The 15901-nt window shown below is 48.0% G+C and overlaps 1 protein-coding gene across 2 annotated transcripts in view; it reads left to right on the top strand.

Moving 5' to 3' along the window:
- The window catches only part of LOC135920319 (uncharacterized), a 43375-nt gene extending 29514 nt beyond the window's left edge, over positions 1-13861 (top strand). For both annotated transcript variants that reach the window (XM_065454529.2, XM_065454528.2), the window contains exons 20-28: positions 531-694; positions 2331-2475; positions 3566-3835; positions 5563-5838; positions 7185-7373; positions 7702-7955; positions 9718-9877; positions 10707-10853; positions 13576-13861. In XM_065454529.2, coding sequence (XP_065310601.1) covers positions 531-694; positions 2331-2475; positions 3566-3835; positions 5563-5838; positions 7185-7373; positions 7702-7955; positions 9718-9877; positions 10707-10853; positions 13576-13613 — 1643 coding nt within the window. In that variant the 3' untranslated portion in view covers positions 13614-13861. The remainder of the gene's footprint in view (positions 1-530; positions 695-2330; positions 2476-3565; positions 3836-5562; positions 5839-7184; positions 7374-7701; positions 7956-9717; positions 9878-10706; positions 10854-13575) is intronic.
- The last annotated feature ends 2040 nt before the right edge of the window (positions 13862-15901 follow it).

Raw genomic sequence — 15901 nt, 5'->3', positions numbered from 1 at the left:
GTGTTTTTTCTTTTTGAACGGGGTAATATTTTTCAAGTATGTAAAACGGTTGTAAACGATGTCTGTGTTTCATGCGTATTCAAATAGAGAAATCGAATATGGTCAAAGCTAAACTTCCCTTTCAATCTTGGTTGTCTTTTACAAAGTCAACTTTGGCTCCGTGTGAGCGCGCGTTATCTGTTCCGCAGCACGAAGCAAACATTTATCGTGGAAAGTATAAATTGCAGTGAATAACGAAATCAGACATTTTCGTCCGCGAATAATTCAAATGCAGAAACCTTGAGTGCCTATTCGCGCAATCGGTGCAATAGGCAAGAGAATGCTAGGGGTGCGCCTTGTTAGACACATTTATGTTGCTTGTGATCTTTCTGATAAACTTCCGTATAGTATGGGCTGCAGCTTAGTTGCAGTCACAAGTAGGCGTTGCGTGTGGTTTCAACCATCAACAAGAGTAATTTCACTTTAGAGCTACGCAACAACTGACCTCAGTGCAGTCCATGTTTCTGAAACGGTTATTCCAATTCTCCCAGCCTGCCCGGAACAATACCTGGACAGTCCAGTGTTCGAGAACGTCCAGGTTCCGGGCCATCTGCCCGTCTCTGGCGCAGTCAATGGACACTCCCTCCCTCGCGTGCTCGAAGATACCCTGTTGGTCACCACGAACCAGACCGTGCGCGGAACCAAGCACCTCGAGGTACGTCACCATGTCCTTCAGTCCGTGACGCCGAGGCAAATATCCGTGAAAACATGCACGATCCCATCGGCGTCAGCTCGTGACAGAAGTATTCGAGACTAGCACTGGATGAGCTCGCTTTCCAGTCGTAAAGCAAATCGATGAAACATATCTACGTACGCCTACTTAACAGTCATTAACAAATCCGCGCGCCACTGACAACGCGCAGCTTTTACTGCGAGGCACGAGGTGTAATGTTTAGTTCTCGGCCGCGACGGCCACGTTCGGGAGGAATGCAACCATGCTTTCTGGAACCATGCTTAGGGTACTCTTTCGAAAGAGGGAGGGAGAAAAGAGCGAAGGCAAGGATGTTAGCCCGAAAAGTCTGGTTGACCACCCTACATTAGGAAAGGGAAAATGCGAATACACAGTAATGCGGCGAATGAGTACTTGCGCAGACAGCACTACGGGTACACCAGGCAGTCAAAATTTGCATGGGGGTAGCTTTCCATTGTCTCATATAGGATGTTAAACGCGATTTATAGCTGCCATCTAATTGCGTCGTCGGCTGCACGGTCCGTCGTGTACAGCTTGCAAAAGATGAAGCGCCAACAGTGATAGCACACTAAGGAACAAAGACAGGACAAGGCGCTACTTGCAAATGTTTATTGGGGTCAAACGCGGCTGATTATATAGCCATAGGGAGAGGGGGAAGAAAAAAAAGGAAGCACTGCTTGGCGCTTCATCTTTGGTGCTGCCGCTGTTTGCGCTTCACTTTTTGAAAGTTATAAACAAAGTGGCCCCACAAGGTGTTCTACTGCATCTACAGCTTGCTTTCGTACTGTCCTGTTTCACTTGAGCCAAACCTTAAAGATACACAAATGCTACGTAGCTGGACAGAACCAAGGTAATGTTTGCCGTCGCTTGAAGATACTCAGATTATCTTTCGCATTCCGCCCAACTACATAGTCTTTATTCATTAATCAACTTCTCAAGTATTATAGTTGAGTACAACTTGTTCATGGGTAAGTTCGTTGAGATCTGATGAATACATCAGCGCTCGACCTGTCGTTTCCCAAATCTTCACTTCCTGTTCCTGCAACAGTATATATTCATCGAACATTATAGCTAGATGAAAAGTGTAAACGAGAAAATTTTAGAGCGACGCGAAAAACTCGCGATACAGCTTTCTGTAGCTCAATACGTGCTACTTAAATGTTTTTTTTTCCGAGCGGGAAAGAAGCCCGCGAATACACGCAGCGCTTCGTACGGCCAGCCGCGCGGCAATTATGCGTGTATTCGCGGCCTTCTTTCACGCGCTGATACATTCATGTAACACGTATTGAGCAACAAAGCTGTATCGCGAGTTTTTCACGTCGCTCTAAAATTTTCTCGTTTATACTTTTCATCTAAGTATATTACTTGAGAAGTTGATTAAAACTAATCATCTAATTAGTCGCACATCTGAGTATCCCCAAGCGACGGCAAACATTACCTTGGTTCTGTCCAGCTACATGCCATTTGCATATACTTAAAACTTGGCTCACGTTACGTGAAACACCGTGTATACGTCACTGCTTTGCAATTACAAGTATCGAGGTTCCTGCTGTGACGGTCGCTGTATTTGGATGTCCCTCGGTGATTTCGTCTTCTGCAGGTTGTGACGTTCGAACAGAATGTGCTGCCCGATCGTGTAAACGGGAAGCGTTTCCGTCACGACGTTGTCACTCTGCACACGGCGCAGACTTTGCACGGAAAGCTCGCCTATCGACACGTTGTCACACCGAACGTGGTCGTCCGAGGTTAGTCACTTGATATAATTTAATCGCTTAAAACTAGCCCTGTGCCCTTTCGCCATTTACAATTGCTGTTTCATGTTCTGTGACGGTGTCTGCACATGACTTCTTATACCGAGCTGCAAGTAAGATTCCTGCCTGCGACTGTACATTTCATATGTGGTGCCATGGCTCGTGGTGTATACCGTAGCTTGGCCTTCTAGGAATGTGCTGAGTGCGTGGGTCGAAACATACATAGCGACCGACTTTACTAATCTTCGTTCTTCGAATCGGTTCGAAGTCATTTCAGGCACTAGCGGAAGATATCACACTAACCAACATTTCTTAATTACATTTGTGGTCTAAACAGCCTTCACCTATAGCATATATGCACGATAAGCCAAGGAACCACTCCTAAAGAAGACGAGTGGTGCTGCCGCTTTCAAGTTATCAGGTAGCCGCTTCCTCTTACACTAGATCACGGCAACCTAGCTTTGACCGAATACAGCGCGTTTCCAAGTATGCATTCGCATTCGAATTTCGCTATCTGTGCACTTTTTTCGTGTAAAAATAATCCAGATGTGTGAAATGCAGCAAAGTTAGACTTCACATAGAGCAAATCACCGAATCGGTTTCAACTCGAAGCTAAAGGTTCGGAGTTAACGTTACTCATAGCTGCACGGAACAATCAGTGCTCTAAAATAATGTACCATCCGAATGTTTCCAAGAGCATTGGTTGCACCTGGTTGCTAGAGGGAAACGGGTTTACACAGGCAAATAGTTCTGTGCCCGGAAGTACGAATGTCTGCGGTATTCATTATAGGCCGGTGTTCTGTGAACACAACGGTCCGAGGTCGGTCGTCCCAATACATCAGACATCGCGTGCAGCACTGTCACTCGGTTTGGCAAAAGCCACACCTGGCTGTAACCGGAAGACAAATCCGGCACTCTGAAAGAATGATCTATTTGTCTAGCTTGATTCTTTCCTTTTTAATATACAGCTTCGTTTCATATCAATATTAGCTTACGAATGTCATGGTTCATACTCAAGGGCTCTTCTGGCAGCGATTCGCTCGCGCTTCAGGTGTTTTTCTCAGTGCACTTCCGTAATCTTTAGGTCTGATCAACAACGTCAACTTCGTGAACCTTGTGCGAAGCACGGTGCTGCTGAACGTGCCCCAGACCATAGCCGCTCCGCTAGCGCTGAACAACGTCGTGGTTCGGCACAACATCCGTCACGTGGGCACGCTCAACGACGTCCACCTCGATCTGCTCGCTCGAAAAGTGACTCGCTTCGAGCACGCTGCCGCGCAGTTGGGACGCAGCTTGGGCCAGCGGATGGCCAAGCACGAAGGCCTTCTCAACGAGCTATCCTGCTTCCTCACGGGTACGTCGTGCATGCTTGCCACACATGCCTTCGGTGTTTCAAGGTACTTCCGATGTGTCAACATAGCTGTCCGAAAGGAGCGAATTAACACACACATGCTCTTGTCTATGCTTAATCATGATCAGATTTCGCTTCTGCAACTTTTTGAAATGTATGCGCTCCATAAATCAATTCTAGGTATGTCTAACTTGTGCACCTTCTCTAACAGCTTCGATGTCCCTCAGCACGTACGCTCGAGTAAGCGGGTTGCTGACGCTATGTGCTGCTATCGGTGCTCAACGGTTCATTACGAGTCGTGATAATTCCGAAAACAGTGTGTTGTCACGCGGTTGTTACGGGTTATGGCACAGCCATACGAACTAACATTGCTTGTCCCGAGAACTTGCGCCCGCAAAGTACTCTACCCAATTAATGGCGATATTTCAGTCCAATCGTCAATCGTCCCGATTCACTCGGCCCTGCGCAAGTATGTCCCCTATACACGCGTCATTTACCCGTCGCGATGGCTTAGGGGATGTGGTGTTGCGTTGCTACGCATGAGGTCGCGGGGTCAAATCCCGGCCGCCGCGGCAGCACTTCGATATGGGCGAAATGCAAAAAACACCAGTGTCCCGCGCATTGGGGGCGCGTTAACGATGCAATGGTGGTCAAAATTAATCCCGAGTCTGCCACTACGGCGTGCCTTAAATCAAATCGTGGTTTTCGCACGTAAAAACCCTACAATTCAACACGCGTCATCGTAAGTTCCACAGCCGTCTGTGCTGCTCGTGTCAATTCTATAAAACGTACCAGTCGCGGTAACCAGATTATAAGGCGGGACCAACATCTGGTTCGGCAAGCGCGTCGCGTATCGCAATGACAGCGACTTGGTGACAGTGAATGCAATGGCAAAAACTAATTGAACGTGACGATATTTTAAAGCGACGCTTCCTTGCCTAGTTCCAGGCGTTTTTCCGTGCGTATCAGGGCGCCAAACGATGCATGCTTCGACAAACGGCATTGAACACCCTTTCTCGCGGTAAACCAGCACGTTGAGACGCTTGGCGCGTTTCTATCCGCAGTTGCGCTACATCAGGTGCAGTGCTGTGGTAGCTACGCAAGCACGGTCACCAAAATCCGCACGTTCCCTGTACTTCTCTGCGTGCCACCACGCGATATTCTTGCTCACCAGCGTGGCATGCGGCAAAGATACGGCGCCCCCCACACATCTTTGCAAGAGGAAGACGCAATAGATCTCCGCAGGATTCAAACGGGTTTCCCAACAATGTCCGGGCGTGCCTGTCCGTGGTGTAGCGACTCGCCACCATCTTTGTACCACTTCTCATGGGGATGCCAAAATAGACCGCCGAATTTAAATGCCTACTTAGTTAGGTATAATTTAACCAACACACTGGAGCAATGGGAGGCACAACTCGCCAGCTCAGATCCGAAGGTGCAGAAGGCTCTTCTTGGTCACGTTCGGCTAGCGACAGGAGCCAGTGGAGCCCTGGACTTGGGGCGCTACCCATCAAGCTCCTAATCCCCTATCCCTCTTTCGCCAATTCAATAAAGTTATTCTCTCTGTGTGCCAACGGCGTTTTCGCCCGTGAGACTGCCGCGACGGGCTGCCAACAAAAACAACGAAAAGCAAGTGATCTAAACCGGCTTTCGCAAGTTTACTACAAATTACCAACTCGCACTCGCACCCTTGGGTTGGAGCATCGCGTCAACGTCCTCCTCGGTTTCAGATTCCTACTCGGCTGTGGACTACTTCGTCCTGCACCAATACCTGGACGTGGAGGCCACGACCGTGGACACTGCGCCCGGCGTGGGATTCCTGCGCCTGGTGGACAACCACGGGGGCGACGCCGTGGCGCAGGCGTTCCACTTCACCTGGAGCCAGCGCGAAGCTCAGTGGCGCATGCAGGGCGTCGTCTCCGCAGACGAAGGCGAGCGCGTCTACTTCGTGCTCGAAGGGCGACTCCTCTGGCTCGAGCTCCCTCTTCCGGACAGCCACACGGGCCGTACGTGTACACACTGTCTGATCCAGCGCTTCCAATTCTTCGGTGCGCTCGGGGATGTTAGGGGGCGCAGACAGTCTGTGGGTTTGAGCTCCTTACAACCTCTCGCGACAGTCCAAAAAAATATATTGTAACCCACTCGATCTCCCGGCCCATTGCGATGCCAAGCGTTTAGGTTTCTGTAAAAGAGCAGCATGACATTTTCTTCAGAAACGTTGGAGCTAACTTGCAACAAATGATTGAGGATTTAGTCTTTCGCACGTTATCCCTGAACTGAGGTGTTGTTCTATAGACTTCAAAAAGGACGAGAGTTTACGATTGGTAGAATGTCTCTAGAAGCTTTGAAAGGAGCCTAGCAACCACTGGGGATCTGAATCGCGATAGTATACAGGCGAACACGTTTCAGCGCGAATGGCAAGCCTTCTGAAGTCGAACGGCAGCTTAATGGCATTCTCGACGAGGAAAGTGTAGAAACGGTGCATTCTATCAGTATTCAGCCTTGATGATCAGTCTTCAAGGATAACATGAAAAGAAACTGACAGTGCAGCAAGCAATGGAGCGAAAAATTTACAACATAATGTATGCGATGTGCCTGACGATGTAAGACTCCAGTAGTAGGAATTGAATAGCGAAATGACGTATTGGAACGTGTCCTGCACCCCAGCACAGCACGAAGCTAAAAAAATGCCAATAAGGGATTTCAGATTTTATGAAGCCTAGTCCGCAGAACTGATTTGCCGCATTTAGAGCAAAATGGTGTAGCTGATAATCTACTTACGATTATGAAAGGCAGTGGAGCTAGAAAGGTTAGTACTGATTAGACAACTCGTTGTCTAGACTAACAAAATGGGTGCCACCATAAGGAGATCCGCTGTCGAAGAGGGCAAAGAATTAAATGGTGTGCCGAGATTACGAAACTTATAGGCCGGTTACACTGACTGAACTCCCGCAAGATGGATAACTGGCTATCGCAGGTTGAGGCCTTCGTTTTGCAATGGATATGTGAAGCTGTCTGATAAATGGACAACACACACAGCCCGTGTGCTGCTGAAATTCACCCCGCCGAGTAACCTATTCACGCGTTATTCCATTAATATGTACGTGCTTTAGAGATGCTTAAGAACTGACATAACAGGTGTTCATTTGTCTGATTACGCAAACAGTTGCGCTCGCTGGCACTTTCTCAGTTAAATTTGAACCACACTAACCAAACCGACAAACATCGATACCGGGAAATCGATCTCAATGATTCGCATTAAATATGACTCACTAGAAAGTAGGTCGGTTTTACCTGCCAGATAAATGTGGCACTTACAATAACAAGGAACGTCATTATCCGTCTTTCACAGGTGCAATTCTGACCGACGGCTTGACGGTGCTCTTCAACTTCGGTGACGTGCTGGTTATGTCTGCTGTTGCCACGACCGGAAACACCGCGATACTGGCTAGCCTCACCAAGCACGGTGTCCTGGACCTCTTCGCATACAGCCTGCAGAGCCTCGAGCCCACTCTCATCGGCACGATCGATCCTGGCGAAGGCATGGATACTCGCTTGAAGCGCTTACATAAGTGTAGAAGAGCGCAATATATATGTAGCATTGTCAGTGATAAAACGGTGAAGTACAGTCAAACTTCAATATAACGAACATATACAATGAAATATTTCGTGTAACGAATATTCAGTGGCGTAGCTAGGTCGTCTGGCACCCGGGGCCCATAGGTCTTCTGTCACGACCCCCCCCCCCCCCCCTCGGGTGTAGCCGGCGGAAAGAGGGGTGTCTTCAGACGTATGACTCCCCGCCATTGGCCCCTTGCACCCGGGGCATCACAAGTACCGCGCGCGCTCTCTTGCCTGTCTACTTCCAGGCGCCACCACTGTCAAGGTCCTCTCCCTCGAAGGCTCGTTGTACGCTGTCGCCTCCGTGTACGACCACCGAGCCTGCATCACAGAGCACCACCACTCCAAGGTGTACACCATGGAGGGAGCGCACAGGTGGCGCCTCGTGCAGACGCTCTACGGTGGAGCGGTCGCAAACTCCTTCACTCGCCATGGATTTCTCTATGCCCTCTTCACCGGCGTTGACACACACAGCCGCTGCGCTGAGCCCAGCCTGGTGAAGGTAAGTCTCGAAATGGGGTCCAATCGATTTTGAAACCAGTCCACGACCGCAAAGTGCACAAGCGAAAGCTCGCTAAACTCATCAATTGCAACACTTACAAAAGCTCTGCAGCGCTGTATCGTGACCGGCGCATCCATATTCGATCAGTTGAGCGCTGCTATGAGTGGAATTTGCTTGGAACTGCCGGGCGCGGAGCAGCCGTACGGCGGCGGTAAGAGCAACGCCTATGGGAAACGCCTGTCGGTGGACGGCAACTGGGTCGAAATGCAAATGCCACGATGCACGGAAAACGTAGTTTCGAATTCGTTCGTAATGTTAAAGTTCTCTACCCGGCCTAGTGAATCTTGGGCAAGCGTGCCCGTGAGCATGTTTCCGGACTTTACACCAGGAGCTGAGTTAGAGAGCCATGTGCCGTGGCCGATGCGTTTGTTTCTTCTCCGTAACAATGCGGTACCTGAACGAACTGACTGTCATCGGTTTTCTTTTTAACCAAAGGTCTGATGTAGGCTTGTTGGTTCACATTGTCAAGGCGAGCCACATTGCTAAATAGAAGGGCAGAGGACTCGTTGTACACGCCTGCTCGACGTGTGCGACATAGTGTCTCTCGTCCTTGTGGTTATTTTCGCAATTTTAATCTCCTTGCCCTTTTCCGGGTTAATTCGCCTCACGGCGTACAATGCTCATCGATTCAAACGCGACACTCGTAGCGCATGGCTGCCGGCGCTTAAGTCACCGGTGGGCGCTGGGAACGGTACGCGATGACAGCGCGAGCCAATTGGCCATTGTGACTGCATTTGGCCCTCCACCGATCGCTCACCGGTGGCACAGAAAGCACCGGCCTCCACGCGGGCCGATATCGCGTTTCAATCGCCGAGCACTGCGCAGGTAATAAAGTATTCACTACGTATTGTCCGCTTCGGCGCTGTTTCCCGAGCGCCTCACGCGTTAGTTTTGCCTCGATCAGCCGTTAACAGAGCGCGTTCGTGTCTTATCCGTAGATACCGCACTGGTACTGTACCAGCAAGCCACCTAGCTGATTGGTTCCGGTGTTTATTACAGCGGTGTACATACCAACATAATACCACCATAGCAGCTTCGCTGGTCGACCATCTTCACAGGGTGGAATGGTTCAATTTTTTAATTAGAACTTTCCACCATAAATAATGCTGCTGTCAATCGGCATTTCACGTACTGCGTCCGACTTAATGCCTTTCGGGGTTGTCTCTTTTTATTTAATGAAACGCTTCAATACTGGCAGCGCTTCCATGTGCTTGAATATGGCCTCGGCAACGCCACAGCGCTGCAAAACCTATACCATACACTAGAAAGCTTTAAACACCTCAGGGTGTTGGCTTGTCCCATGGGTAGAACCCCTACCTTTAGGGCTATTTCTTTTTTTTCTTTTTTTGCATACGATAGCGAAGCCCAACTACAAGCGCGATCAGAAAAGCATAGCTGCAAACTGATTATTCTGACCCACCTTAGGCGCAGAAGGAGCATTTGACACAACTTGACAGCAACAGCTTTAAACAGCGTGTCGCAGCTGTTTTTTATTTGCAACAAAAAGTTCGCATGCAAGACTTCGTTGGTTCTCATCGAAAATTCGATCTTAGCCCTTAAACCCGACGGCGTTAGCAATGCGACAACCAAACGCTGTTTATACACCCATGAAGATGTAAACATGTGAAGTGATATGTGGCAATTTAACGCGTCTTTTACCTCGTCGACTAAACTTACCGTGCGACGTACTGCGCTCTCGCAGGTTTATCGAACCTGCAGTCGAGTGGGATCTACCTTCGAGCTGTTCCAGACCATCTCCATGGTTTCGGTCTCCAAAGTGGAGCTCGTTCAGTACGGCGCGCAGCTTGGCGTCTTCATGGCTGCCGCAAACAGAACTTCAATTCAAATCTACACCTTCAACGGTAGTATTTCTTTCCCTTGGCTATCAAATTCTACGCCTATGTTCAGGTACATACTCCCCCCCCCCCCCCCCCCGTGCTCTAAAGCATTTAAATTCGTGCAATCGCGCGGCGAACATGCCCTTCACAGCGCTAACAGTGCGACACATTTCCCTTTCTGTGTCCCCCGTGTGTATACCATGTGCTGGCTTACTAGGTGACGTGGGTGTGATTCCATATGGCGCTGAATCCCTAATTAAAAATATCGAATGTGTTACCAAGTGAACGTATGATAAACAAAACGAACAATGTGCACACACCTACAGGTCTGTATTTGTGACGTACGAACTCCGTCATACACCTGCGCAGAGGGATGAAAGTTCAAATGAGTACAACGCAAAACAAATTTTAAAAAAACGTGGTGGATAAGCTGCTTTTGACCGCTGTCAGCCAAAAGCAGCTGCGGTTGCATGCTGGATGCTGATCTCTGCTAGCCGCGTTGGCAACACGCATGTGAAAAACGTAGGTTACGGTACGTAAACCACAAACTGCCGCCAGCAAGTATCACGTACCCGGTACTAATCGGAGCACTTCAATCAGGCAGCTTGTGAACTCCAACTTGTCAAAAATTCTGAAAAATTGATTGTTCCTGGAAGTATCGGAAAGAGGGCACCGTGTTCAACTACTGATGCAGGACATATTTACGCAAGTCATCACCGTGGCGTTGTTTGCTTTCTGCTTCCCGCATGAGACGCTGTGGATAACAAATTATCACACCAAGACGGCACACATGCCTCAACGTCCTTTTAGCAGATCACTCAAAATGAGGTCCGATGACGCTTGCAATTTCTAGGTGAGAGCGGCTTCCAGCTACACTCGGCCATCGCTGTCAAGTTGGTGACAGACATCAAGATGACCGTGCTTGGAGGCTCCCTCTACCTCATCGTCGCTCAAGGACACAGCACCGGAAAGAGCCTCGTCTACAAGGCTGTCGCGCAAGGTAATGCCCCGAGTTCCTCCCCAACTCTTGGCTGTATGGTGGCTATCTCGGCTGTTCCGTTTCGAAAACGGATAGCGTAAAAGGCAACTTGCGTTGCGTGCTGCGCAGCGCTGACATACGTACTTACGCCCTTGAAAAAATTGCGCAGTTTGTAACGCAACCATTGCCATAACTTCGGCTTGTTTCCAATAATGCTGCGCGCCCGACACTTCCCAATCGGGATCGACAAGCACCATCAGCATTAAACCAGAGCAAGGAAAAACTGATCGCACCTGTTGCGCGTAACGACATGGGCTTGTAATTACTCCATAATCCTCCATAACCCTCCATAGTCGTTTCCGACTTTTGAACTTGTGCTTATACGGTACGCGTCTTAGTAATGTCTCTAAATAAAATTTATTGAGAGGCTTTACGTCTTCGTGTGCCATGGCGTTCCTGGTGGGAAAATTGGAAACCAGCGAGTGAAGGAAGCTTCAGCCCGTTGCAACTCCGATTCCTTCCATTAAGGTACATGTAAAATGCAGAAACGCTTTTGACAGCCGCTGGGCCGATTTGAGTGCAATCTGCTGCATCTGGAAGTTAAAGTTCTGCTTCCTACTGTCACTAGAACTGTATTTCGGGTGTGGAATAAAGTTCTTGAAAATTCGCGAGCTTAAAAAAAGTTTGAAGCACTAAATTTGCAATTTCGTAACTCGCCACAGGAAAGATATCGCAGTTCTGTAAACTGCGTCTGTTAGAGCATCTAATGCGGACACATTCCATTTATGAATTTGCATCTTACGTGGAATTTTTGCGTTTACGAGGGTTCTCCGAAAGTCCTACTCACAAATTACTGGCATATTTCAAAGTGACGTTTCGCATATATTGTCCTCTCCAGATGTATTAGATGCAATTTACAGAATTCAGATACCGTTCTTAACTGCAGAGTTGTGTACTTAATACTTGAGCTTCCTCGATTTCAAAGCAACTATTTCTTACGCGAAAGACTACTTAATGAAATCTGCTTCCTAAGTACGCTAGAATTCAACTTCTTTCGAACGCAGTAAACGTCATCAAAATCGGTGCTGTGGTTGCAGAGAAACGATTTCTCTTCCCATGTACATGCAGGAGCTCGCTCGCAAGCTAAAGCGTTCCCCTTAAAGGTGGACACTGAAGAAACTGAATCGTTTAAGAATAAAGTGTTCTATCAAGACCTTGTTTTCGATAATCTTGTGGTAGTGCATTCATCATTAAACTTCCTTTTTAATTTCGTGCCGGCAACCGAGCGCGTGTGCATCAATGTGAAGTCGGTTTTCATAGCTTTTTCGTGCTAGGACCTTGTAGTCCCCCTTTTTATCTGACGCATTCTATGCCTTTAACGATAAAACAAACTGTTCCCGACTGCAGTCGCTGTCAAAATTCATGACGTCGAGGCAAGCTGGTGTAGGACCCTCTGCGTGGTGTCGCCACCAGTCTTTCGTTTTCTTTTCTCGGGTCTACTCAATGCATGATTACTTTTTTCCCTTTTTTGTTATTGCAGGAGTTTAATTTACTGACGGCTCTACTTGCTTTTCTCTTTAATGTCCTATTAACGGTGCCCCACAACGCCTTTACAAATTGAACATTGTGAATAACATTTGTAATATAGGCCATTTCCCCACGAACTTCTCGCAGCAATAAGCTTCTGCATTTCACCGTGTACTGACCGAGTTATCAGAAATTAAACACTGCCCCTGCCACACCTTCGCGGCGTGCTCCTTCTCGTCGTTCCGTTACCGTGGTCGCAGCTGTACGCCACGCGAAACAACGCCCGCCATGCTCCGCCCGCGGTCGCGTCGAGCTTTGATATTGGTAGTGCACACTCAAGCTTGTTGATGTAAGAAAACGAGGAGACGGAGCCATTGTCGCTTCTCGTGTAGCTGTATAAAAAAGGAATGAAGAACACTCCATAATTTAGCGTTGTCCTAGCTGGCATCCGGGATTCGTCATCTTGCAAGTCATCGTATGGGTGGTGTGAAGTACTGTAATATTTAGTACACATCGGTCAATTGTCGCATTTATCCAGAGCACTTAATTACCGGCCCATGCACAACTTAATTCACTGCGGACTTTGTGAGGAAGGAACAATTCAGTATTTCTAGCGGAACGCAACACGTCGAATATGTAAATGCCCACAGCGAAGTGGTCGTGGGTATGTAGGAGCACTCTACACAATGAAGTGAACTGGAGCCACAGTGGGCAATCTCGGTGTGTAGCTTACCTGAAGCTGTTTCTGTGGTTTTCCCCCTTGCAACTGCTGAGCAGAAATGTAAAAAAAAATTAAAAAACAAGTGACGTACAAAGATGTGTACACGGTGACTGCAGCAGATCTTTCCCGCCCACGTTGACTCAAAAACGTCAGTTGCACCGTTACAAGTACCGTATACACCGAGACGAAGCGAGGTAGCATACACTCGTGAGCAAACGCACACGGACCAGGGATTCCGCGATAGTTTTCTACGCTGCCTATTTGCTCGTATCTTGAAATTTATGACTGCAGTGGAAACTTGGCATGACGATACTTTCCGGTTCTATCGCCCATTTCAGCTACGAATAAACTTTTTTCGACGAGGATGTGGTCCATGTACTTTTGCTCACGGGTGCACATTAGTGATGAGGAGGGCCTTTTGATCGACCTGGGTTATCTTTTCTTTTTTTCTTTTGTAAGAAACACGGAACCAACTGCAATTCATTTTTATTGCAGGCGCAACAGCAACTTTCCGGCGTCTTCCAGCGACGTGACACTGCGGAGCTGAGCACCGCTAGATTTTAGATTTTAAGCCCTTCACACTCTAGGGAATTATATAATTGTTTACTGTTACCGCATAACTGTCTCTAAGGCATCGCTACTTGTTACTTAGTCAGCCTTTGTAACCCTTGCGGGTGAGGAATGCTGGGCCATGGGCCCCGTTAACGCTGCAAGTGTCAACGGGCATGTACATAAAGTGTGTTATACTCACTCCGCAATAAACTTCACATCCTGACTGTTTTCTCATGGACGTTCTTCGGCGCTCGCGAAGCATCAAACCTTGGCGTTATTGCGCACTCGTTCCAACTCAATTCGTTACCCTGCTGCATGGCGTGGTTGACTGCGCATTTACGCAAACCGCACAATGAAACGTGGATATAACAAGCTGAAACTACCAAATGAGCTTAATTATACTTCGCGTCAAAATGCACACATATAGGCGCACTGTGCGCTTGCGCAGACAGAATTCGAAAGAAAATGCATCAACAGAAACACAGCTGTCCAGAAAGGATATACAGGAGCTGTTCAGCGATATTGAGGTTTACAGTTCACAGAAACGTTCGGTCTTCTGAAATTCTGAAAGGCCATTAAAGAATGTCGCCAATTTTAAAGCTGCCAGTGTGACATTTCTGACAGTGACGTAATTATTAGGCGGCTATTTCTCTCAGCGGAAAGTTGTGCAGTGCAAGAAACTTCCTAACACGTCCCGTTTAGCAAATATTTATGTTGCCTCCAGCATCACTTTCCCCCGCTAACGTTGGCAATCTGTTACAAATTGGTGATGGATATGCATAGTCAAACCTTGATATAACGAGCACGAATAAAATTATCGGATATAACGAAATATCAAATTTCTCGCCGATGCCGTCATGTGGACAACGCAGTCGACTCCGGTTAGTTCGATCCCGACTGCAGGACCCGTACTTGCTACAACTTAGTTCTGCCCTGTCCCAACCTTTATTCCGTTAGCCTTGCTCGCGCTAGCAACTATAGCAGCAATTGCATCAGTTCACACCAACTAGCCCAACTCTCTTCGTTGCAAGGCCCGGCAGGCGCCAATACTATCGTTATTTCGACCATTCGCCGGGTAATTCGAATTAGCAGCGCGCGCATGCCTGACCAACAACGGGAACACTAACCATGACGCCAATGGCTGCGGCGTTTGTCAGTTCGTACGTCGAAGGCAGTGTTTCCCCGCAGAAAACGTCGGTTTTCAACGTATGCCTTCGGTATATTTCCAAGCGAAAACCGGGGCTCACAATGAAAATTAGTCCTGATTATTCAGGTTTTGTTTACCCGATTCTGATGCACGCCTACATGTATTTACAAAAATAAATAATGGAATTTGTCCGTACGTTAATGTAGGATACGAAAACTGCCTTCCGTTAAGCCAGCGTCATCACAAGATGGCGGTACAAGTCTACGTAAAATGGCGAAAACAACGCGCCTCTTTTATGCTTTAATTACGAAGGCTTACTCAAACGGTAAGTTATAGGTTCGCGTCGTGGGTTCTCGGCGCTGCGGAGACTCGTGTCGCAGGACGCCAAGGCAACTGGAGAAGACCCGCGAACAACCGATTCGGTTTCGGTGTCCTTCAAACCTCGGCAAGGCCCCCTCACACTATGCCCCCTCCCGCGCTAACGCTACGCGATAACGTTCACGGATGCTGAACAACGGGAGGGCAGTTCGGATGCGTTCGTCACCTGCTGTGCGGCCAGAGTCCACCGCAACGAACTTCTAAAGTGGTTAGTGTAGGCTAAAGCTTTTAAAGCTCGTGAAAGGACTTTGGTGTAGGCCGTCATCCCATTCACAATGCTTGCGGAGTCTCAAGTGTACCACACGGAGGGCGACACGTTGTATGCATGTGATGGTCCGTATACACCCATAAAATGCGGTTTGCGATCGATAAATGCAAATATGTATTCTGTGAAGTACAAACTCCATAAGTTTCAGCTTATTGGTGCATTAATCGGAGGTATTCTCGATTTTTAGTACACAATCGGGTGCACGTTAGGTTTGGGTGTACCTTGTTTTGTATCACGAACCAATAAAATTGAGTGCGAATTTGATTTGGGTGTGCGTTACAGTTGCGTATATGCTGCCTGAAGCAGCCATACGTTCGGACATTTTTTTTTCTGCTTTTAAAGGGACGCTAAAAGCAAAAACTAAATCGACGTGGACTCTTTAAATACCATTCCGGAAACCTCGCAGCGCTTGTTTCATGCGAAGACTTAGTTTACGAAAAAATTGCATATGAAGGGTCCGAACACCTTTTTCGAAA

This window comes from Dermacentor albipictus, chromosome 10 (genome assembly GCF_038994185.2).
Source record: "Dermacentor albipictus isolate Rhodes 1998 colony chromosome 10, USDA_Dalb.pri_finalv2, whole genome shotgun sequence".
Classification (NCBI taxonomy): Eukaryota; Metazoa; Arthropoda; class Arachnida; order Ixodida; family Ixodidae; genus Dermacentor; species Dermacentor albipictus.
This window is presented reverse-complemented; position numbering and strand designations above follow the sequence as displayed.